The sequence below is a fragment of the Mus pahari genome, chromosome 14 (assembly GCF_900095145.1).
Source record: "Mus pahari chromosome 14, PAHARI_EIJ_v1.1, whole genome shotgun sequence".
Lineage (NCBI taxonomy): Eukaryota > Metazoa > Chordata > Mammalia > Rodentia > Muridae > Mus > Mus pahari.
In genome coordinates this window covers 30,677,616-30,702,762 of record NC_034603.1, presented here as the reverse complement: position 1 = coordinate 30,702,762, position 25,147 = coordinate 30,677,616, and the positions used below count along the sequence as shown (strand labels likewise).

The 25,147-nt window shown below is 48.6% G+C and overlaps 2 protein-coding genes across 4 annotated transcripts in view; one reads left to right on the top strand and one right to left on the bottom strand.

The window, feature by feature from the left end:
- Positions 1 to 1,574: 1,574 nt before the first annotated feature.
- Positions 1,575 to 18,185, bottom strand: LOC110332397 (membrane magnesium transporter 2). Of its 3 annotated transcripts, none has more exons than XM_021213607.1 (2): positions 17,991 to 18,185; positions 1,575 to 2,255 (listed from the first exon to the last, which is right to left on the bottom strand). In XM_021213607.1, exon 2 carries the CDS (start codon positions 2,078 to 2,080, stop codon positions 1,709 to 1,711), a length of 372 nt encoding a protein of 123 aa, XP_021069266.1. In that variant the 5' UTR covers positions 2,081 to 2,255; positions 17,991 to 18,185; the 3' UTR covers positions 1,575 to 1,708. The 3 variants fall into 3 exon arrangements, with proteins under 3 accessions (XP_021069266.1, XP_029402127.1, XP_029402128.1); XM_029546267.1 differs by having other exon boundaries at positions 18,033 to 18,169; XM_029546268.1 differs by lacking the exon at positions 17,991 to 18,185 and adding an exon at positions 17,705 to 17,771.
- Positions 18,186 to 18,274: 89 nt separating this feature from the next.
- Positions 18,275 to 25,147, top strand: part of Lrrc75a (leucine rich repeat containing 75A) — a 41,481-nt gene continuing 34,608 nt past the window's right edge. The window contains exon 1 of the mRNA XM_029545803.1: positions 18,275 to 18,681. Within this exon, the coding sequence (XP_029401663.1) occupies positions 18,436 to 18,681 (246 nt within the window). The 5' untranslated portion in view covers positions 18,275 to 18,435. The remainder of the gene's footprint in view (positions 18,682 to 25,147) is intronic.

Genomic DNA, 25,147 nt, shown 5'->3' with positions numbered 1-25,147 from the left:
CACGTACTAAAGCCAGGATTGCCTGGATGGAGATGCAGAGACTATAGAGGACAGGTCTAGAGGCAGGTGGATTTCTGAGTTCAAGGCCAGCCTGGTCTACAAAGTGAGTTCCAGGACAGCCAGGGCTATACAGAGAAACCCTGTCTCGAATAACCAAAAAAAAAAAAAAAAAAAAAAAAGGAAAAGGAAAAGGGTACCTTTAATCCTGGTACTTGAGACAGAGGCAGGCAGATCTCTGTGAATACAAGGCCAGTCTGATATATATTCAATTTCCAAGTCTGACTGTCTGTCTGCCTCTTTTTCTTTTTCTCTCTCTTTCTGGTGTGTGTGTATCTGTGTCTGTGTGCCTGTCTGTCTCTCTCATGTACACTCTCACCCTCGCACCTCTGCCCCCTCCCCAACATATCACAAGCAAGGACACATCAAGCACTATGACAGGAATGAGGGACACCACAAGGAATCAGGACAAACGTGATCTGCCCCTCAGGGAAATGACATTCTTGTAAGAATAGACCGTAAGGACAAGTAAATAAACCAGACACAGACTCAGCCAACTGCTAACCAAATGTCTTTGCGGGGATTCCATCTGGGCTGAACACATGCAAGCATCTTCTTATTATTATTCCCTAAACAAAGCGGCACAGCAACTGTTTACACAGAACTCACACGGGATTAGGCGTCACACGTAATCTGGAGATGACTGGAAGTATATGGGAGGTGGGCAGAGGTTCCCACGGTATGGAAATACAATGTCATTTTCTAAAACCTACTTGGGCATCCGAGGATGTTGGTTCCTGTGCATGGTGGTAGAGTCAATCCCCTGCAGACACCAGGGGACAGTTTTATATAAACACATTCCCCTCCTTGATTCCAGTTCTCTGACATGCCTTAATACATTTGCAAATGGCAGAATCTTGTATGGAACGGCAGCAAAAAGAGAAGTGGGCATGTAATCAGACCACAGCAAGCGGCACGTGGAACTGGCGACAGGGGTAACTAAATTGGCGGGGGCAAGGCTCTCTCCACCTCTTATGTGCACTGTTCTGGGAATGCTGGCCTTTCTCTACTGCAGTTAGGCCTCTTTACCCAGCATGTAAAATCATCATCATCTCTGAGCTTATAGCTCACAGCGGCCTCCAGATCATCAGTCTGAGAGCCCGGAAGAAACCTGTGGTGAGAGTCGGAATGACGAATCAAATCACACATTGTGAAAACCTCCCAGTTCCTTCAAGACTAGTCAGTGAGCGGAGCTCAGGAGAGCCCACGTGCAAGTTCAGTCTCACAGGCTCAGAATGCAAGAAGAGCTCATGTCTGGGTTTAGGGGACAGAGCCAGAGAAAGATTGATGTCTCAGTTCAAGCATGCAAAAGCATGTTTTCCTTACTGAGGCCTTTTTGTTCAATGCAGCCCCTGGATGGACGGGGTAAGGGCCACTTGCAGTATCTGCTTTACCTGGGCTGAGATTCAAATTTGCCTCACCCAAAACCAAATCCACAGTTAATCAGCTTTCTACAGCTGTGACAGGGTACCTGGCATAAAATATCTTTTATTTATTTTTTATTACAGATTTTTTTAAATTAAGTCTGAATTATCAGTAAAAATACTGATGTGTACGGGGTGTTTTACATCCCAAATCCCGGTACTTAATTCTGCGTCTGTCCTGTTACTTAACTCGTTAAAAAAGCTGAATGGCGCGGTGATTTGAACTTTCAAAACTTCAACCGTAAGTCAGAAGATGACATGCTGAGCTTTGAAGAATGAGTTGAATCTGGACGCTGGAACGGTCCGTAGCCAGAACGGTGAAACACATAAAAAGATGGGCGATTCCTTAAGGTGTCAAATGTCATGTCCTTTAGTTCCGAAGTAGCATCCCTGTCTCTAAAGTCCCCTGCAGTATGAACCACGCCGTAACAGGTAAGTGCAAAGGCCAAAAGTGTCTGGAGAACTATATCCGCCGGCAGCGGCTCAAACTTCTTTTCCGTCAGTCGAGCATGAGAGCGATGCTGAGCAGCAGAGAAGGCCGCGTGGGTGAGGGTGAAGAGACCGACGCCCACCAGCACCTTCCACAGCCACACCACCATGGTTCCGAAGGAGTCGATGCCCCAGAGCTAGCCTTCCACACTGGGGTAAATATGCTAAGGAACGGAAAGACTTGGTTCACAGTCTCCTCTGGCCTCGTTGCTTTGGGCCTGTAGCAGCGCAGTACATCAAGGTGGGATCACTTAGCAGAACAAGGGGGTGTTCAGCTTACAGCCACTGGGAAGCGAAGAGAGAGAGGATCAGGACACACCCCAATGACTTAACTTACCCACTAGTCCCTCCTCTTCTCCTCCTCATGTATATTACAGACAGCGTCTCACTGTGTAGCCCAGGTTAACCTCACACTTGTGGCAACCCTCTTGCCTCTGCTTCCTAGGTATTGAGATGACAGATATCACACCACTGCACCCTGCTGGTCCTATCTTGGCTGCAACCAAACCTTGAACACATGAGTCTTGGAGGAAATACTGCAGACTCAACTGCAGCACAGACATAGCCAGAACAATGTTTAGCCATATATCTGGATAGCCTATGGCTCAATCAAGTTGACCAACTTGATGATGTGACTGGATCACACACAGAGCAGGGGCAGCCACTCAGTGGCTTGGAGTCAACCCTTGGCTAACCTCGGTTAGTTACAAAGGTAACTGGCATGCTGTGCCCTTTTCTTTTCTTTCTTATTTTTTTTTCTGTTTTGTTTTTGTTTTTTGAGACAGGGACAGGGTTTCTCTGTGTAGCCCTGGCTGTCCTGGAACTCACTCTGTAGACCAGGCTGGGCTGGAACTCAGAGATCTGTCTGTCTGCCTCCCAAGTGCTGGGATTAAAAGGTGTGCGCTTCCTAATCAGAGTTCTCTCTGCTTTCTAAGGCTCCTTGTGTCAAGACAAGTCAGAGGGAATGTACATATTTATTTATAGGTTTGGGAGCAACTTAGTCACTAAGATGAGATACACTCTGTTGGTATCTGTTGACCCAAGCATGCAAGTTCATGCCTCTAATCCCAGCACCTGTGATTGATTCCTAGCACCTATAGTAGTTTACAACTCCAGTTCCAGGGAATCCAACACCCTCTTCTGGCCTCTGAGGGCATCAGGCATGCATGTGATGCATAGACATACATGCACGAAAATCACAATAAAATAAACTCAAAACTCCAATTTCCTCCACAGGGACAAGACACACATGTGCACGGGCATACAAGCAGGCAAAACACCCATACACATAAAATAAATATTAAAATATGTGGTCAGGTTGTTTGTTTGTTTTCAAGACAAGGTTTCTCTGTGTAGTCCTGGCTGTCCTGAAACTCACTCTTTAGAGAGGCTAACCTTGAACTCAGAGATCTGTCTGACTCTGACTCTGACTCTGCCTTCCAAGTCCTGCGCCACCACAGCCTGGCTTGTTTTTAAGCCAGATTCAGCAACACGCATCTGTAGTTCCAGCACTCCTGTGGCAAGATGGAAGGCAGATACAGGAGAACTGCCTGTAAGCTTGAGGGCCACCTAACCCAGAATACACAAAAGGGTGGAATGAGACCCCGCCTCAACCAAGTGGAAGGAGAAGGAGCTCCCAAAAGTTGTCCTCTGACCTCCACATGCATGCCGTGTGGCACACACACACACACACACACACACACACACACAGAGTAATAACAAAAACTACAACTTTTTTAAATGCCACCTATATTTCCAGTGGCTGGGCAGCTCTCCCTATAGTGACTCAGGGATCCAGGCTGCAACCCCAGCTCTCCCACATAGCCTAGTAGCCCTCTCCATCCTGCCCGCAGAAAGGGAAAGAGAATCCTTAGCGGGTGAGGGGAGTGGCACACTTCATTCTTGATTATGTACCACTGGTGAGAACCAGTCACAGAGTCATGCTGCAAAGGAGGGCAGGGTACACACTGGTCAGGAACTGCAATTCCCAATGCCTGTAACAGCAGATTACCCGGGTGGACAGCCAGGTCGACTTTCTGAGAGAACTGGGTGGCAGGCACTTGCGTGCTCAGATTCTAGTTCTGTGTCAGACTTTCTTTTCTTTATTTATTCCTTTGTTTTGCCTATATGTATGTATGTACGTGAACCTCTGGCATGTCTGGCACCCAAGGGAGGTAGCAGATGGTGTCAGATGTCCCGGAACTAGAGTGGCAGTTGGCCTTGAGCCACCATGTGGGTCCTGGGAACTGAACCCGGGTCCTTTGAAAGAGGAACACATGCTCTTAACTGTGTGGCCAACTCTCCAGCTCCCATATCAAGGTTCTTTACGTTGTGACACCATTGACGTGCTAGACTACATAATTCCTCTTTAGAGAGAGAAGGCTGTGCAGTGCACAGTAGGGTGTTTAACACCACCTCTGGCTTCTACCCACCTGAAGCCAGTAGTTCCTCAGCCCCAGTCCTGACAGTAAAAAATGTCTTTCCAGCTGGGCATGGTGGCACACACCTTTAATCCCAGCACTTGGGAGGCAGAGGCAGGTGAATTTCTGTTGAGTTTGTGGCCAGCCTGGATTACAATAACAACGCATATAAATAAATAAATGTAACAAACTGTTTTAATATCTCTAAGCACTAGAACATGTAGCCAGAGTTACAGAAGGTTGTGAGTCATATGTGGGCTCTGGGATTAGACCAGGGATCTTGGCGACCACACCAGGGGCTCTAACAACTGAACCATCTCTCCAGTCCCACAACTGAGGCTTTACAACCTCATGTGAATTGTTCTGTACAAACAGGCCTGGAAACTCCAGGTTTATGACTTTTTATCACTTGCTGTTTGGTTTGGAAATAGTGTGGAAACTATGTTGGCTATTCTTGGTTATCAACCTGACTATATCTGGAATGAACCACAATCCACCAACGGAGGGCACACTTTTGACCTGAATCTTGAAGCAGGAAGACAACACACGATCTTAATCTGGATGGACACACACCTTTAATCCAGATCTTGAGGACAATGGAAGACAGAAGGGTTCCTTCCTCTTCACCTGCTTGCACTTATTACCAGTACATCTATTGGAGCCTACTTCTTCAGGGTTCCCAGCTTACACAGAAGACAAGCTGAGACACCCAGCCTCGTGGGACTGAACAACTATTACTACATTCTTGGGCTTCACACTCACAGCTGGCCATTGTTGGGTTAGTTGGTTAGTTGGCCTGTAAGTTGTTCCAATTAATTCCCGATAGATAGATAGATAGATAGATAGATAGATAGATAGATAGATAGATTCATTCAATAAGTTCTGTAACTCTAGAGAACCTTAATACAGAAACCTTGGGCACAAAAATTACCCTCAAGTAAGAACAATTGTTCTACATAAGAAAGAAATGGTTAGTCTATCTGCCAGCTGGATATTGAATGTAATGAAATAGCATGTTCGGCTTTTTTATCACTTGCAAAGCTCCAAGGATTGCTGTTCTGTTTTGCTCACAAAATTACTGACAGAGTAGTGGAGGTGCGGACTTGAAGACCCAGAGAGAACTGCAGGATGTGTCCTCAAGTTCTCAGCTGAGCTATTCCCAGACTAGGAGGATAATCTCCGGAGATACCGCACTCACCACTTGGCAAAGCCAGAACAACTCACAAAGAAACACTCTAGAGTCCTTCGCAATTTACTGGGACCACATGACAATTACAGAAGTGACCTGAAGTGATGTGTACTACTCCTCACTAAGGCTTCTAATTGTTCTCTTCCTCCGTGACTGGAACTAAGACTCTTTTGTTGCTCGTTTTGTTTTGTTTTATCATGCTGGCTTGTCTGTAAAGAATAGTCTTTCTGGGCTGTTACATGTCCCCTGAAACTTCTATGCAGAAACAAGATTTTTATTATTATTATTATTTGCATAATGTAAGACAATATTTGTGAGCATCTAAGCAATTCTTGTTCTTTTTTGAGGGTGATGAAAAAGGCTTAGGAAGTATATTATTTCCAGGAAATGGACTGTGATGGCTCCTTTGTGCCTGTTAAAAACAGGAAGTAGTAACATCCAGGCAAGCTTGGGATGCCAAGAGTTTGCTTTAGCTCCTAAACACCTGCCAGCAGGGTGTTACTTTGCTAAACAGCTTTCCTGGCTGTCACCAATAGGGGATTCCTTTGCACTCCAAAGCTCTGAGCTGAGTGTCTGGGCTTAGCTTGTAGTCCCCATGAACTCTAGATGTGCAAACTGCTACAGATATAAAGTATTAGTTTCCATATTCATGAAAACGTACAAGGCACTAGAAACTCAGTAAAGGTGGTTACTGGAAAATAACTTGATTGCGATGAAACGCACGGTGTGATCAATCAATAAGGATTCACTTGAAACACAACTGGGAAGAAAACATAGCTGCTGGAGTTTCTGAGCGATGAGGATTCTCATGTAAATTCTAAGTGTTCCAGCTGAGCAGTGCAATCTGGACCTGAATAAGCAAGTTTTAAAAGATTTTTGTTTTTAATTATGTATCATGTATATGTATCATGTATAGTTCCTGCAGAGACCAGAGGAGGCCATCTAGTTGCCCAGGCACTGGAGTTACAGAGGGGTGCTGGGGACCAAACGGGGGAGCTCTGCAAGAGAACCAAGCTCGAAACTGCTGAGCCTTCTCTCCAGCCCCACAACTGATTTTTCACAATCCCATGTGTGTAACTCTCTACAAACAGGCCGGAGAACACCAACCTTTATTCCTTTCTTTCACTTGCTAGTTAGTTTAGAAATAGTAAACAAAATAGAATAACTGGTGGTGTCTATGGTTCAGTGAGAGTCCAGGAAACTGTCTAGATTCCTTTCCAGGCCCGGTGCTCTCTGCTGACTGGCTGGGGCCTTCTCAGTCACCAAAGAATCAAGTGTAGAGATGGGGTATACCAGGAAGTGCTCGAACCAGACACTGATGAAATCTGTCCCTCCTCAGCCAGCAAAATGTAGTGAGAATATTGTTATGTTTCAGGATTCCGGTCATATATACATCAGCTTTCCACTTAAGTTCCCAGGCCACCTAGGAAGAACTGGCCATTCATCTTATGCTGCCAGTAGAACTGTGTCGCTCTGAACATTTTATATAACCTGCCTGCATACACTGCTATAGTCCCTTCCAGTCCACAAATCCTACTCTCATTGAGAAGCCTCATGCCCGACATAAGACCTGCTCATTCAATGCTCAGTGTACAAAAAGATCTAAAAGGGCTGGAGAGATGGCTCTGTGGTTAAGAGCACTGGCTGCTCTTCCAGAGGTCCCCAGTTCAATTCTCAGCAACCACATGGTGGCTCACAACCGTCTGTAATGGGATCTGATGCCCTCTTCTGGTGTGTCTGAAGACAGCTACAGTGTACTCATATAAAATAAAATAAATAAATTTTTTTTTTTAAAAAGGATTTTTAAAAAGTTTATTTCACATGCAGCTGTTGACGTGTGACTGTTTTTTCTTTTCATGGGGTAAAGCACACCTGGACCCAGGATCTACAGACGCTGCTGTCTTTAAGCGTTTGCATGGTTGTTTCCCACTGCTCTGAATCCCCTTCCCATCAGCCTCTGAGGCTCTTTTCATCTTTGCAAAACCAACATTCTGTGCTCAACAATCCATACTCCCCTCTTTCTGTGCGACTCTTGTTTGAGTGTGACCGCCCTAGGCATGCCGGTTTGTGGAGTCGAGCAATATTTGTCATTTTTTGATGGTTTATTTTACACAGTTCACCCATACCATGCTATGAATTAGAATTCCCTCTCTTTTATGGCCGAATGTAACTCCCTGCATGACTACATGACATTTTTATGTAGCTGTTTGTCAGCCGACCTAGGTTAGCGCCACCTTCTGGCTGTTCTGAGTAAGGTATGACGATTTTTGTTGCTGTTGCTATTTGTTCTGGTTTTTTGTGCTGTTGTTTCGAGACAGCATTTCACTATGTACTCCTGGCTGACCTGGAACTCACTACATAGCCTGGGCTGGCCTCAATCTCAGAGATTCATCTGCCTCTGCCTCCCAAGTGCTGTGACTAAAAATGAACGCAAAAACTCAATAGAAACACAGAAATGCAGATACTTAGCAGAAAAGGAAATAAGCAGGTGTATCAATAGGTAGTTGACCTCTCTGGTTGGCTGTCTTAGTCAGCTCATGCCTCCATAACAAACCCACAGGGTGGGTGCTCAAGGAACAGGGTTGATCCCCCACAGTTCTGAAGGATGAAGCTAAAAGGTACCACGTGGAATTCTAGTAAGGATGCTCTTCCCAGCTTCCTCCTTACTGTGCTCGAAATGGCCTTTCCTTAGGAACATGAGGGGATACAGCAAGCTCTTCGGTCTCAAGAGCTCAACCCTCTAGACTTCATCTAAACACTAATTACATTCCAAAGGCCAGCCAGTCTCTAAATAGCATCGCACTGAGGCTAAGGCTGAAGCGGGTGACAGCCGAGAGGATGCAACACAGTTTACAGCGATCCACTCCAGGTCCCCCAAATTTATTCTGTCTCTCTCTCTCTCTTTCTTTTCGTAAATGAGTGTAGAGGGGCTGGGGGGATGGTTCAGCAGTTAAAAGCACTGGCTGCTCTTCCAGAGGACCCAGGTTTGACTCCCAGCACCCACCTGTGAGCTCAAAACAGTCCATAACTCTAGGTTTAGGGGAACCTACTCCACTGGCCTCTGAGGCACCTGCACTCATGTGCACACACCCATTTGCAGGCACACATACCCTCATATAATTTAAAAATTAAAAGTAAATCTTTTCTTTAAAAATAAAGAAGAGGAGGAGAAGGATGAGGAGAAAGAGGAAGAAGAAGAAGAAGAAGAAGAAGAAGAAGAAGAAGAAGAAGAAGAAGAAGAAGAAGAAGAAGAAGAAGAAGAAGAAGATTATTATTATTATTATCATCATTATTATTCAGAGCATCACTCTTCACAACAGCAAAAACCTACAAATATATTGAGTGGCCATCAGTGACCTAGTGGAGCAAAAAGCCACAAGGTATAATGAGCCTGCAATGGGCCATTCCACAAAGTAAAGGATGTACAGTGACATCCACAATACAGAGTTCTACATGAAAAAAAGTTGCTACACACATACACACACAAAATAATTCATATAGCAAGATGAATTTTTATAAAGCTAAAAATAACCCAAAGCAAGAATAGATACCCTGTAGAGACATACACAGGACACACTGCCTAAAGGATGCAGAAACCACTAGGCCTGGAGGCACAGGGCCCCAATCCCACTGGTTCAAGGCCTGCCTGAGTCACAGAGGAGCCAAGGCCAGTCTGAGCAATTTACCAAAACCCTATTTCAAACTAAAAGTGTAGACAGGACCCTGGGGATATAACTCAGTGACAGAGCACCTACCCACAAAAGCACTGGGCCTCAGGCTTAACCTAGCACCATAAACAAACAACCAAAGCAATAGAAATGGAAAAGGGGTGAAGGTTGGATAAAGCAAGATCAGACTAGCTCCAAGCTGCGAATGCTGGAAGTTTTCCATTGAAATACATTCAACATAATTTAAAAGGGAAAGCAAAGACTGATAGAACACTGGATTCAGGACATGGGCTACTTAAGGAGTAGGAGGCAAGATCTTGGGATGGAGGAGAAACCTGCAATGCCATGTCTTTTCCTGTGTCGGGTATCAGTCAGCTTTCTGTTACTATAACAAAATGCCTGATAATCAACCTACAAAGGTGAAAGGCTCAGGGGGCCTCACAGATCGGAGGTTGAGGCTCCAGTCCCTCCACTGCTTTTGAGTCTATGACAGGGCACAGGACACGCCCATGATGACCTAATACTTCCTCCCACAGGCCTCACCTCTTACAGGTTCCACCAGATCCTAAGAGAGCTATGCCTGTGACCAAACCCTTTAACAGGCATCCCAGGCCCAAAGCATACCATCTGAGATCTGCTGCAGCTTGGTTTTGTGTTGAATGATGAGTTGGTGAACTCCTATTCTAGAACAAGCTAGGTAACGAGATTAAGGCAGGCCATGCATGGAACAATGGAAACCCAATTAGAGAGCAGAAAGGGGAGCATGAGATCACTGTTCACGGCTCTCGGCAGCACTAGGTAGGCGGCTCAGGACGTGTGCTTCTGATGCTGGAGGCATAGCGGCTAGCTCTCCTGTCCTTCCCTGGCCTCCCTCCCTGGAAGGCCATTTCTCTCAAGAGCATCTCTGACTGGCTGACTGTACACCAACTAGCAGAGGTCTGTGGTGGTCTCAGGCTTCTAGACTCCTGATTAAGAGAGGCACTGGGTACTTAGGATGTCACACAAGTGGCCAAACCTCAGGCTAACCAACAGGGGTTTACATCTATGTCTGGCATATGCCTTTTTTTTTTAGAGACTGTGGTGGGTAATATTGAATGTCAACTTGCCAGGATCTAAACTCATCTAGCGAACAAACCTCTGAGAAGTTTCTCTTTCTTTCTTTCTTTTTTTCTTTCTTTCTTTCTTTTTTCTTTTTTTTTTCTAGTTTTTGGAGACAGGGTTTCTCTGTCTAGCCCTGGCTGTCCTGGAGCTCACTCTGTAGACCAGGTTGGCCTCAAACTCAGAAATCTGCCTGCCTCTGCCTCCCAAGTGCTGGGACTAAAGGCGTGGGCCCGTTTTTGTTTGTTTCTTTTGAGAAATTTCTAGATTGGGTTAACAAGGTTGGAAGATCCATCCTAAATTCGAATGGTACCATTCCATTGGCCAAGGACCTAGACTGAATACAATGAAAAAAAATGTTTTAAAGTTTTGCCAGTTAGTGGTGGTGCACACCTTTAATCCCAGAGATTTGGGAGGCAGAGGAAGCAGATTTCTGAGTTTGAGGCCAGCCTGGTCTACAAAGGAAGTTCCACAACAGCCGGGGCTACACAGAGAAACCCTATCTTGAATAATCAAAAAATCAAAAAAAGTATACATATGGATATGTGTGTGTGTGTGTGTATAGGCAGGGTCTCTCTCTCTCTCTCTCTCTATTATGCAGCTCTGGAACTTAGAGACTCGCCTGTCTCTGCCTCCCCAGTGCAGAGATTAAAGGCACTCATTATCATGCCCAGCCAAAAATATAAGAAAAAATTAAAATATGAATAAATCAAGTGAAGTGCCAACATCTATCTTTCTGCTTCCTGACTGCAGATGTGATGTGATCGGCCACCTTGTGCTGCCGTGACTTTGCCACCAGGACAGACTATATACTCTTGGACTGTGGGCCAAATAACGGCTTCCCACATTAGACTGCCTGTGGCAGGCACTTTGTCAGAGCAAGGAAAAAAAAAACAACAAATAAAGGGACCCTAAAGCATTTTGCCTAAAGGTGAAAGAGAAATAACTAATTGGGCTCCTGTGGATACCCCCAAAAAGGAGACAAGTCTTCCTTCGAAGAGAAAAATGAACCTGTTGAAGAGAAAAAGTTCTTCGATACTTAGAAAAGGAGCACAAAGAAAACCTTGTTCAAAATTAGGTCCCCAAATTAGGGACGTCTACAACAGACTTTTCAGTGCAGAGAAGAGATGGAACTTAACCCTGATTGCATCACAGACCAGACAGGGAATGTATAGCCACGGGGGAGGGTAAGGTTAGTGGATGGAAAATTACCAAGAGGAAATAGGAAAAGTAAGAGGGTGTCTGGCTAAACTGACCTGACAGGATTCTTATTGAAGACAAGTCAGCTTGAACAAGCACCAACCTTGGCTTGGTGCAGAATAAAAAGCCTGCTCGTGGGAGCCATCAGATAATGAAGCAGAGGGTCTGGCTAAATGACCTTGGCAGAGTTCTTTGCTAAAACCAGATCTTACGAGGAACTACATAGGGCTAGGAGAGAGTTCAAACTCAAGAGACGGACTAAACTTTGATCAAGTAGATCACTGTCAAGTAAGAGACAGAAATGCCCCTTGCTGTGTGGCGGCAGAGGCACTGATGTCCACCAAAGGTCAACACTAAATACTTCTCAGTCCGCAAACGGTCATGAGACTGAGGAAAGAAAAACCCACGCTGGTTACCCCCACTCCCGGCTCCTCCAGCTCTAGTGTGGTCCCAGAGCAGAGGTGAGTGGGCGCCTTGGCATCCAAAACAACTCCTCCTTGATGCAAATGCCCCGAGTCACTTATGCAGTGCTGTGAGCCGCACTTGTTGTTCTTGTTGTGGTCAGTGGCCACAAACAACAGAAAGGGGAGTGGGGGGTGGGAGGTAGGGGGCAGGGTTTGCTCTGCTCACTGTTCCAGCCAGTCTCATCATGAAAGGGAAGGCAAGGCAGAAGACGTCAGTCCATGGCAGCAAGACCACATGGAAGAATGGCTAACCCTCATTATCAACCTGACTGGATTCATAATCACCCAGGAGTCTAGACCGGATAAAAAGGAAGAAACAAAAAGTGGGCGGGGCGTGAGCATTCCTTCCATCAGCCACCTGTCACTCCAATAACCACACCTCTCTGCCTCAAGCTGTGAATCGAGAAAAAAACCCTCTTCTCTTCCGCTGTCAGATGCTCTGTCACAGTAACAAGACGATAATACACAGCCATCCAAAGCATGGCAGACTGGGTAGGAAGCAGAGTTTCATTCAACAACGTATTGAGCTCTCCCAGTATTTCAGGTCCTGCACCACGCAGGCGCTGACGGACAACCAATGACAGCTCTATTACTACAGCATCTGGTAGAGGCAGAGGGACTCCGGCATACTCAAGATGAACACCTGAGCTTAGCTACTAGGAGGCAAAGGAATCCAAGAAGCCATCCCAGAGGAAGTGACAGCAAGTGAAGCCTAAAAGGTAAACAGGGATGAAGGATGTCTGAGGAAGAATGTCGTGTGCAAACAGAAGCACCAGAGATGCTATTGTCACCAATATAGTCACCAAAAGGTGGGCATGGAGGCTTCACATGAAGGTGACACCTAAGTCTTGGGGGATGGTGGGATCTCTGCTAAGGAGGAAAAGACAGTGGTATCTGGGAAGACCTGTAAGTAATATGAGCGACAGAGCAAACAAAAAGAGGGCATGACAGCTCCTTAGCATTAGCAACAGTCACATTTAGTAGCCTGCAGTGAAGGTGACAGGAAAACCCGAAGAAGGGAGTGTTATCATATGAACTTTAAATATCCCCAAAGGTCCGAACACTAAGCTTTGTCTCTAGGTGACACTATTAGAAGGTAGTAAGACATTAAGAGGTGATCCCTAGTGGGAAGTCTTAAGGTCACTGAGGTGACAGGCCTTGAATGGAACTGGGGAACACTGGCCGCTTCCTCTTTCGCTTCTCAGACTCAAAGTGAACAGTCTGTCTCTGCATGCACTCCCCACCATTGCTACCCAACACCAAACAATAGCCTAAAAGCTCCCTCATGGCAGACTGGAAACCTGTAAAATGAATCTACTGGCTGTGTCCACTGGCACCTATAGTCCCATCATTTGTGAAGCTAACCCAGGACTGCAAGTTTGTGTCTAGTCTGAGCTACATACTGAGACACTGTCTGGAAGGGAGAAAGGATTGCAGTTTACAATCAAACCAGGCGCTGGAGAGATGGCTCAGCAGCAGAGAGCACTGACTGCTTTTGCAAGAGACACAGTTCAGTTCCCAGCACCCACCTCCGTGGCTCAGGACCAACTCCAGCTCTGAGGAATCTGATGCCCTCTTCCGGCCTCCAGGGATACCTGCACTTGGGTGTACATACCTATACACTGATAATACACACAAATAATTAAAAATAAAATATGTCTCTAATAAATCAAAAATAAATAAAATCATGAACCCAAATAAATCTTTTTCTTTATAAGTTGATTCTCTCAGATACTTGCTATAGTAAAGAAAAGCTGGCTAACAGAGAGGGGAGAAAGAAGAGAAGAGAGTCAAATGGACAGATCCTCAGCCAAGGCAACAGCTGTGTATCAGACAGGGACATATTTTAAAGTGAAGACGAATGATATGAAGTACTATAGGCTTTCCTTTTTGTTTGTTTGTTTGTTTGTTTGTTTGTTTAATTCATGTGAGTACATCGCTGTCTTCAGACACACCAAAGAGGGCATCAGACCCCATGAGAGATGGCTGTGAGCCACCATGTGGTTGCTGGGAATTGAACTCAGGAACTCTGGAAGAGCAGTGCTCTTAACCGCTGAGCCATCTCTCCAGCCCCAACATAGGCTTTCCATTCAGACAGACCTAAGTTCAATTCGCCAGCTCTGCCCTTCACTGTCTGTGAGACCTTGGGCAAGTCACTTAACCTGGCAAAGACTTCACTCCTTCACCTGAGAAATCAGGGCCATAAACAAAGCAAATCTCACAGCTGCTGGAAGGATGGAGCCGAAACACAGCATATGGAGAGCCACGCGGAGAGCCAGAGAACCAGACAGCAGAAGGGAGCTGCTGGCCTTGATGCCAGTGTTAGCAGACTATTCGTCAGGTGCAGGTGCTGAAGGAGGTGATTCGGTGCACACTCGCTCCGGGGTCCCTGGCCTGTCCCTGACAATGAGCAGAGACCTCAGTGCTCTGGAAGAAGATATACTCACTGGAAGAAGGTGACATGCCTGCAGATAAAAGACGTTTTTTCAGGGAGCCTGGCACACTCTCACATCTTGAGGATGGAAAGACCCCGCCTCTTGACACCTGAGCCTCTTTTCAGTGTCGTGCATTCTAACAGGCACACTTGAAAGATGACCGCTTACTACTTCCTTTATAAGCCGTAGATCCCTCCTCCCCAAGCTCCATCTTTCTCAGCTATGACACAAACCATCTGCACGTGCAGGATCCATCTGGGCCCATCACACTGCCCCTGCAGGGCTGGGTTTGGAGGCAAGAACTTACGCAAAAGCAGTAAAGTCCTGGTCTCTACTCTCAGTCTTGTGTCTTCTGCCGATAACCAGAGCCATCAATGTGTGCAGGGTATGAAAGCCATGAGTGTAAGCCATGGCAAGCCTACAATGAGGATTCAGACAGCACTGTTTGCCAACAAGTAAAGGACAGGGGTAAGAGAGAGGGCTCTAACGGACTAGAGAAAAAAAGGCACACAAGGCTCTGTGCTCTATCTCTGGCACTGCAAGAGAAAAGCCACAAAGTAGTCCCTTTCCAGTCTTCTGAAATTCCCCAAATTGTCCTGGAATTCCCTACATAGTCTCAAACCTACTATCCTCCTGCCTTAATCTCCCAAGAGCTGGAATCCCAGGGGCACACCGCCATGCCAGTTTCAATCAAAACCGAGTAGGCAACAGGATCTGGCATGGCCTGTGAGCGAGATGAAGACTGAAAAGTAGCCACTGAATTTAGCAACTAGGTCACTGGCAAGACACATTTCAATGATGTGGGGTGGCCGGAAGCCAAATTGTAGCAAAAGAAGAGTGGATGGAGGTGAAGAAGTTGTAACAATGAATACGAGGCATTTGTTAGAAGCTTAACTGAAGCAGGGTGGTAGTGGTGGTGGCACACACCTTTAATCCCAGCACTCCGGAGGCAGAGGCAGGGGGATCCCTGATTTGAGGCCAACCAGGTCTACAGGGCTAGTTCCAGCACAGCCAAGGCTACAGAGAAACCTGTCTTAAACAAACAAACAAACAAACAAAAAGGTCTGCTGAAATGAAAGAGGGTGGAGCATTGGTAGCAGGACCAGATTGAGGCAAACTCAACTCAACACTCTCTCTCTCTCTCTCTCTCTCTCTCTCTCTGGTTTGGTTTTTCTTGGTTTGGTTTTGTTTCTGAGACAGAGTTTCTTGGTGTAATAGCCCTGGCTGTTCTCAACTCACTTTGTAGACCTAGTGGCCTCAAACTCACAAAAATATACCTGCCCCTGCCCCTGCCCCTGCCCCTGCCTCCCGAGCGCTAGGATTAAAGGGGTGTGCCGCTACACTCAGCTTTTCAACTTGTCTCTTAATAAATGGAGAAGATCTGAATGGTCATTACTAAGAGCAAGCCCAGAAAGAAAAATTGGGAGAAAAAAATAGCAGAAGGCTGGATTCAGAGGAAGAAAGACCTCAGACCCCCGGTGGGACTGCATTTGCCCCACTTATACATCCTCAAGCAGGCCAACCTGCTGGCTCAGGTTTGGGGTCTGTCCTCAGGTGGGTGGCATCCACTCCCCCCTGAAAGGGACCCCATCAGCAGGGATCCTTCACAGCTACTTTCCTGGATGGTCGTGCAAGCCAGAAATGCAACCCAGGGCTATTTCCCAAACCAAATTCTCAAGACCCAGATAAGTGTCCTCTGCACACAGAAGCCAAGCAGTTTTGAGTGCAGTGCTGAACTGTGAAGCCAGAGCCGTGTTCTCCAAGAACATCGGAGAGTGGGCTGAGAAAAGGAACCTGGGGAGACCCAAAATCCTTATCCTCAAGGCACTTGGAGTTGACAGAGAAGACATATTTGAGAAGAAGGAAAAGAATTATCACTTGTACGGCACCTCTGCTTGGAGTTCATCTATCGATAAGAATCCCCGCGTGGCTCACCTCGTCAGGCTCCCGAACCCTCTTCCCAGCCCATTGGTGCATATTCTTGTAGAATCCGGATGCAGCAAAGAGTTTTCGGAAGAACTACTCCAGGTGGCTGATCACCTGCAATGTCTGGTGAGGTTTCTCTTCTCCCAGCCTCCAGGGATGTTGACTGGCAAGTCTGTCAGGCCAGTTTAGCTAGAATCCTGTTACAAGTGGTGCTTTCCCTTTGTCATTTCCCATCCATCAACACCCACCCCAGCTGCTTCGCTATAAACTCAGAACCAAACTGGGTCTCTCTCCCCTAGTGCCAAACCCTGCTGAGGATGGTCCTGAATGAATAACAAGTGTCATGACATTTTTTTTTTTTTTCAAAAAGTATCCACTGGTCTAAGAGACAGCTCAATTGGTAAAATGCTTGCCTTGCAAGCAGGACCTGAGTTTGGTATCCATGACCCATTTTTAAAAAGAATTAAGCTCTAAATTAATTTAAATATTTTAATTTATAATATATATATTAATTTTTAAAGAAAAATTGCCATACACCCCTATAACCCCTGCACTCAGGAGTCAGAGTCAGGTAAATCTGTAAACTCGAGGCCAGCCTAGTCTATGTAAAAGGTTCCAGATTAGCCGGGGATACATAATGTCATCTACCTTTAAAAAAAAAAAAAAATCCTGTGTCGCACTCACCTAACAATTCTAAACTAGTCAGGTGGAAAATAGGTGGATTCCTGGAGTTCACCGGCCAGCGCAGCCAAACTAGCCGGCTTAGGGAGTTCCAGACCAGGGAGAAACTTTGTTAAACAAAAAAGCAGCAGGGTAAACACAGACGCAGAAACACAGGCACACAGCCTTCACCTTCCAACTCTTGACATAAACGCTACTGTGTTACTATCCTAACCTTCCAGAAGGCGCCGGGGATCTGGAAGCCCAAGGCTTTCTAGATATCAGCAGATGGTAGACTCCAGCCTTCTGGCCTAGAGCAACACTAGCGACTTTAAGAAACAAAGAAAACAAAACAAAACAAAGAAAACTGCTGCCCCTCCTACAGCTAAGAACAGGGCACACGGGCCTCCAAAATACCTTATCCAAGCACCAGGGGCTCCCAGGGGATTGGTAGAAGAAACCCGAGAAGGCAACAGGAATGTCTAAGCAGAAGCCACATTTCCCGGGAAGAAGGCAACAGGAATGTCTAAGCAGAAGCCACATTTCCTCTTTGTAGTAGTGGCAGGAAGACTTAAAGGTCTCCTCTCGGCAGTGTCGGAAGGAGAACAAGAATGCAGAGTTCACAAAACTAGAGTATCCAGGTCTGGGTCGGTGCACCAACTACCATCACCTACCTGAAAGCCACCGGGACTCCAAGAAACGAGCATCGGAACCACCCAAGATGCTAGCTCAATGCACATTTCCAGGCCCGGAAAAGAGGCTTGCTCAGTGGGCATGGCGCCAGGCCTGAGATACTACGCTTTAAACCAGCAGCTCGGACAATCAGAGATACTGATTCTCTGCAGAGCCCACTCTTGAGAATCTAGACTCTGGGGCGAACAGGACCTCCATGTTCCAAAGTTTCCCTCCCTCGCTCGGCGCCCCGACCTCCTCCCACCACCCTAAATCCCTGGGCCTCACCTACGCGCGCAGTCAGGAAAAAGCATCGGGGAACTCTCTGACCTTTGCCAGGAAGCCGCGGGCCCCAAGAGGCGCAGCGCGGTGTCCGGCAGGGGGCGCTGCACCAGGGACAAAGCAGGGCGGGGGCGCCGGGCACCCCTAGCCCAGAGCCGCGAGGCGGGAAGGAGCGGGCGCCGGAGAGGGAGGGAGACACGCGGCGGCGCGGGGGCGGGGCGGCCGGCGGGGCGGGGCGGGGCCGACGGGCTGGCGGCGAGCGCCGGGAGAGCGCGCCGGGGCAGCGAGGAGGGAGGAGCGAGGGGAGTGCGGGCCGCAGCCGCCCCCGCCCCCGCCCCGCGCCCGCGCCTCCCGCGCGCAACAGTTCCCCCAAAGTTGCGGCCGGGGAGGCGCGAAGCCGGCGGGGGACGCGGCCTTAGCCCGGCGCGCGCAGCCCCAGGCGGGCGGCGGCATGGGCACTCGGCAGACCAAGGGCAGCCTGGCGGAGAGAGCCAGCCCGGGCGCGGCGCCCGGCCCCCGCCGCGAACGACCCGACTTCTGGGCGTCGCTGCTGCTGCGCGCCGGGGACAAGGCGGGGCGCGCGGGCAGTGGGCTACCCCCCTACCACCGGCGCGTCGGCATGGTCCAGGAGCTGCTGCGGATGGTGCGCCAGGGCCGGCGGGAGGAGGCGGGGACGCTGCTGCAGCACCTGCGCCAGGTGAGCGCGGGGAGGGGGCGTGGGGGGCGCGGCGGCTCCCGGAGCGCCCCGCCCCTGCGAGGGGGGTGACAGGAGAGCTCCGGGAGGCACCGCCCAGGGTCCCCCGTTTCGCGGGGATGGAGCGGTGTGGCAGCAGGTGCCTCTGTGTTCCTGCTGAATTTGGGGCCTCAGGCTAGGGTGAGGAAGGCTGACCTGTCGAGGCAGGTGAAGGGGACCTGTTGGACTATTGTCCGTGCTCCTCTCCTCCACAAGTCCCCAGGGATAGTTGATGAGAGAGGATACAGAGATGCATGCCAGGTCTGGGCCAGAGTTCTCTTCTTCCTCTCTGCTCACAACCTATCACCCTCTTCCAAGTAAGGCAGCTTCTGAGGTATGTCCCTAGGACAGGTAAGATTTCAGCCCCTAGATCGTTTGCCACCAGTATTGCGTATTGTGGTTTCATCTCCCCTAACTTTGGCTGGTCCTTGCTGTGAGACCCCGGCAGAAGTCCTGGTCAGAATGAAGCTAGGCTTGGTTTCTTGGCCAGCAGGAACTGTACTCTAACCTCAGCCTGGTCCGGATTCACTGATTAAGGGGCATACTGCACATCTGGTCAGTCCCCTCTATTGAAGGGCTGGTGCGTCACCCACCTCTCGGTTTTTGTTTTCCTTTCTCATTTTCTTCTGGGGAAGGCGGTAGCCTGTAACTACATACAGGGTCTTGCTGAGTGGCAGAGGCAGGAGGGTGCATAGGTGCTCGGAGGACCGGTGATCAGATTGGTTTGGTCTGGCTTTGTGTCACAGACTGGCACGGACGCTATATTCTTGTGCAGACCTTATATTCTTGGAGGACCCCTGTAGATAAGCAGTGTGCTGCGAATGGGGGAGGGGAAACCTCAGCCGACCTTTGTGAGGTTTTCCCATTACTGATAGAAGAAGCTGTAGGGACAACTTCCTGGGAGGAGCTTCCAGGATCTAATTGGATCCACATCTCCTTGGATTCTGGACCGTGGCTTCCCTCACACCCTATAATGTTTCTCTGGAGTTTGTTCCTAAGGTGTGTGCACTGCAAAAGAGAGAGAAGTAGAGACTTGGGGACTTGGGGAGGTGTAAGGCTTCCTTCCTTCCACCTTTGCCTCTAGTTTTCCTGACAACAGCCACAGTGATTCCCTGGAGGCTGTTGGATCCTCACATACCTTCTCTGGGTTGAATCATCAAAGAAAGATGGCATTTTACACCACGGAACTTTAGTGGTGTGTATTTCTCTTGTCTTTTGAAAATCAGAAGCCAACCTTGTATGGCCTCCATGGTAATTCTGTCACTTTCACACAGAAAATGGATTTTTCCAGACCGTCATAAGCTGTCGGTGCAGTAGGCAGTAAGAGGGGTTGTGCCAATCACACGCAGCTTCCCCAGCCCTGGGGGTGCTGCTCTGAAGAACACCAAAAGCAGGGAAGAAACTGACAAGCCCTTCTTGAGGGGTGGGGAGAAAATTAAAGCAACATTGGCAAGCACCAGTTGGAAGCCCACTGGAGGAAGCCAAGGGTGTTAGGGAGGAGGCCGATGTTAGGGGTATCCAGTATAGTTACACATCGCATTGTGGGACCTGAGCCTCTCCCTCTAGGGACTTCTGCTTGTGTGTCTTTGGCTCTCTCTCTGGCACCTCTCCAACCACAGGCCCGGGAGGGCTAAAGGGAAGAGGCAGGGTTAATCAGACTTCCCCCTTTTCTGGGGCTCCCTGGCCCTGTGGCTGATGATGAGGGCTGTGGACCTGGAGAGCTGCCCTGCATTGCCTGTAATGTGGGGATCTGAACCCTTCCAGAAAAATGGTCACTGACCTTAGGCGTGTGGCAGTGGGGCTCAGGGATGTCCAAGTGTCTGTGACAAATGAAAAGGGTGTTTTCTAGGACCCTGAAACCAAGCAGCGGAATGTCTAGCCAGATTTGTGCTGCAGTCTGAGTGGCTCTCCCCCAAGATACTATTTCCATCTTAGTTTCCTCCTGGCAGGAACCCGGGCAGTTTGGCCACCCCCACTCGCATAGTACTTTCTCCTGTATTTGATAACATTTGGCACTAAGTGTTTGGATTTGGGTTCTTTTGAGGCAAGGTCTTCTGCGTCCCGGGCTGGCCTCTAACTCACTGTGAAGCTGATGGTGACCTTGAACTTCTGATCCCCCCCAGCCTCCACATCCCAAAGTGTTGGAATTACAAGCATGGGCCACCACACCCAGCTTATTTGGTACTGGAGATCAAGCTCTGGGACCTTGTGCATGCCAGGCAAACATTCTTTCAACTGAGCTACTCCCCAGCTGTTGTCACTGGATTTCTAAGTGTTCAGAGCGCGTCCGGGGTTAGAGAAAGCATCGATCCATAACTCCTGTGATCCTGAAGGAACTGAGTCGTTGATCTTTCTGAGTCTCTAAAGGAGCCTCACATTCTCCCCAGGCAAGTGCACCTGATCTTGCCAGGAATTTCAAGAAATACACCGAGCTTGTGAGTGCTACATTATAGAGCCCAAGTTTAGAGTCAGTACTCTTCTCTCCTGCCTCCGTTTCTCTTGCTTGGTGTTTTGCATATAGAAATAGTTCAGAACCATGTGTGGCGGGCAGTCCGTGCTAAGGCGATGGATTATGGCTGCTGTCGCCACTTGTAAGATCCAGGGAGTGCCCTTTTGCTTGGAGACTTCTCCCGCTTATCACTTGTGAGAAGGCCTCACACACAGTTCAAAGGGTGCAGACAGGATTCCAGGCAGTTGCCTTGAAGGATCACAGAGCCATCCTCTTCCCTTTAGGGACAGTGTAAACTGAGAAAGGCCTGGCACCGAGAATCGAACCTGGGTGACTTTCCTTTGGTCCTCAGTCTGCTATGACCTTGGGCCCAGTGGTAACCTCTCTGAGTTGTGTTTCCTCATTTCTGGAAGAGGCGTCCTGGGTACTGACCAGAACAAATGCTATCAAGTGTGTGAAATTTTGTTGGCACTGCCAATCAAGATGTGTTCTCATGGCAACCAGGAGGATCTGGCCTACTTTGGGTATAGCTGGGTTAGGGACAAGAACATGTGGCCTTTCTCTTCAGGCCTAAACCAAGGAGTTCCTGGTTCCGAAACAGTCAGGAGCAGATGTTCATAAGCATAAAAGAACTCATTCTCTGATTCTTACCCCACCATACCCTCCCCTGGGCCTTCCGCTTCCCCGTGCATCTTGGGTTTGGGGGCTCAGACTTACTGTTTTAGGAGTCCTGGGGAAGGGATGGTCTGACAAAATTGGGGGGCTGTGTGGGAGATACATCCCCTCAGTCCAGAGGTCTTCAGTCCCCAGAAGTTCAGACTCTGTTGTCCTGCTTCATGGAATAGCAGAATGAGAAACAGGCGTGCTCCCCACCAAGGTGACCCATCTCTGAGTTCACCGATACTCCTGCCGTGTTAGTCAGCCGTTCCCATGACAGAACGCGTGAGGTGACCAACTTACGAGCAAGGCTCTGTTTGGGCTCACAGCTTCAGAGGTTTCAGGTAGTGGTCATTTGGGCCGGTGGTGGGGCAGAACATCGGGGCAGGGAGTGTGTGGTTGAGGAAGCTGCACACCTCATAGTGTCTGGGAAGCAGAGAGGAAGGAGCCAGACCCGAGACCTCTTAAGATTTGCACTACCTAAGAGCACCACATGTTAGAGACTCCTGGTCTTTGAAGGGCACTCATCCAGACCCTAGCATCTCCTTCCTGCGGAGGGTCTAGTTAGGCTGGTCTGCTACTGGTGTGCTGTATCTCTGACAGGCGGTTCTTCCGTCTGCCTGACTGGCCTCATCTCCCTGTGCCCCGGCTTTGTGGCTCTAGGTACTCTCTAGAATGGTAGCGCTGTCTTCCTAGGCTCAAAAGCAGAAACCACACCCACAAACACAAGAACCAAACACATGGGCACTAGGTTGCTAGACATCTTACTGACCCAAGAAGAGCTGGATAATGTCCAAGCACCTGGAGACTTCCTGTTGACGGGCAGATCTCCTACCCCAAAACAGACGCGCACAGTGACATTTGAAGGTCATCTTTTCCCTCCCATCACCCTCCCAAGAGAATCTCTATGGGTGAGCCAATGGGAAGGTTACCACACACTGATCAGACAGGTTCCCAGTGTCACCTCTTAATTCTTCCTCCACCTGGAATGCATCTTGTTTTCACACATGTTCTTTCCTTTCAGCGGGCCACCTTCCTGAACACCCAGCCCATGCTCTAACATCTGGTTAGTACCATGTCAGTCCTGCCATATAGTGCAAGGTATTTCAGTCACTCCTAGTTCCCCCACATGACCTTTGGTCTGCCAAACAAGGTCATGTGCTTCCTGAGCATAGAGACCCACCATTACCAGTCAGTGTGCATGGTCCAGTATTGAAAACCTGCGGGTTTGTGATAGTCCTTCTTAAGTCTTTGTGCTGTAGTAGTACGTGTGTAGACTGTCAACGTGTCAACTCAGGAAGCATTCAGATGCCCCGCTTCAGCCCTGCGTCTGATTTATCAGGCTGCCAGGCTGGTTGTAAGCGCCTATGCGTTGGCTTCTAGGTTTCTGGGCATGCCAGTTTTCAGGGAATCCCTGATGGCCACAAGGTTGATTGTGCCTGGCACCCTGCCAGGCTGAGGTGTTCTTGGAGAGAGGAGTGGCATGGTGCCCAGCCCTGGCACCACAGGATCCTATTGGGCAGGTGTAGTCTGGGTCCTCTGCTGAGGTGGCAGGAGAGGAGCAAAGCCTGATGGGAAAATTGGGCCTCCCCATTCCTAGTCAGCTCCTGCGGGATGGCATGTGTTCCCTCCACAAAGGAGCCTTAGGTTTTGAGCTCTGGCAGTCTGTCTGGGCTGTGTGCAAGCATTTCCAGTGATAAAGGTGCAGAGACTTCTGATGTCGGGGCCTGCTTTGTTCCTTTCCACAGCTGCCAGGGACACAGCGACCTCTGTAGTGGCCAAACCAACCACAGGGCCTAGAGTCATCTAGTCTCTGACTTCACGGTCTGATGGGGCTGGGGTGAGGGGAGGGCTTCCTCTTTTTGGAACAAATTTTCGAGATTGCCAAAAGCTGTTTTTAAATCCAGTGTCTCTTCTGAGTTCTAGTCATGTCCTGGCATCCGCCTCTGATGTGCAGGGAGGTGCAGTCTTACTGCTCTCCCCCCACCACCACCTCCAGCCCCCACCCCACCCCCCAGTATCGGGGCATTTCTGTGTGTACCTTCCTGGGACTGAAACCATCCATACACCAGGTACCTTGACACATGGTCAGGTTTCAGAAAGTCCCTAAGGTCTGGTTTGTTTGTTTGTTTGTTAAGACAAGGTCTCCTTATATAGCTCTGGCTTTCCTGGAACTCAATCTGTAAACCAGGCTGGCCTTGAGATAACAGAGATCTACTTGCTGGGATTATACGCATATGCCACCATGCCTGGCCTGTAGATAGTTTTAAGCGCCGCAGACGCACTTCCCGCTGGCCCATGGTGAGTCTCTTGTGAGTCTGCTGAGATTGGCTCAGATTTCTCAATTATTTCCACTCTGAACCCTGGCCAGGGTAGCCTCCTGATGTTTGGGTTCCGGTAGCTGCTCCCCGTAATCCATAACCTCTATTAAATGAGAGGCTTCTCGTCAGCTGACTAGTATCTCTACACTGTCCCCACCAGAATGTACAGAGGCGGGGTCAGCACTGGAAGAGACCCCTCCCCTAAGGAGAGATATTCAGACAGCGGCATGACTCACCTTCCCCACCAGGAACAGCAACGAGAATTTTCTATGAGAAAATATGTGTACACACAAGGATATTCAGACGTGTGTGTGTGTGTGTGTGTGTGTGTGTGTGTGTTTGTGTGTTGGTCCTTGCTATAGATTTTCGTGGCTATGTGTTTGTTGTTTGTTTGTTTGTTTGTTGGGGAGGCTGCTAGTTGTATTAGTTCCTTCAGGCTGCTAGAACAAAGTGCCAAAGGCTAGGTCCAAGATCCAGATCCAGCAGGTTCAGCATCTGGTGTAGGCCCTCTCAGTGTTTCTGAGTACCTCCTGTACACTGCAGTGAAAAGCTTCTCTGGGGATTCCTTTCTAAGGACACTGATTCCAGGGTCCTTGTAACATCAGCCTGTGCTGAAAACCCCAGCCAGGAGGTTAGGGCTTCGGTGAAGGGGAGGAGACACAAGCTGTCCAGATTCCTTCCTGCTCTGTCTCCTCCTCCCACACAGTACTGGAGCAGGAAGGGCCCAGTCATCCACTTCAGTGGACCTCACCGTTACTCAAAGAGTGGGGTGTTCAAAATGAGGACGAGACCTTGGCATGCAGAACAGGGGCGGGACCCCTTCTGACAGCGCCTGCTTTTGTCCCCGCTCCACCCACCCTGGCTCTGAGTGGTGCCCACGTGGCTGGCTCTCTGGGAGCATTTCCCAGCTTCACCACTTCTTCTTCTTCTTCTTCTTCTTCTTCTTCTTCTTCTTCTTCTTCTTCTTCTTCTTCTTCTTCTTCTTCTTCTTCTTCTTCTTTTC

Bases quoted from the DNA above. Each gene is read 5' to 3' on its own strand.
- LOC110332397 (XM_021213607.1), bottom strand. From the start codon at position 2,080: ATGGTGGTGTGGCTGTGGAAGGTGCTGGTGGGCGTCGGTCTCTTCACC.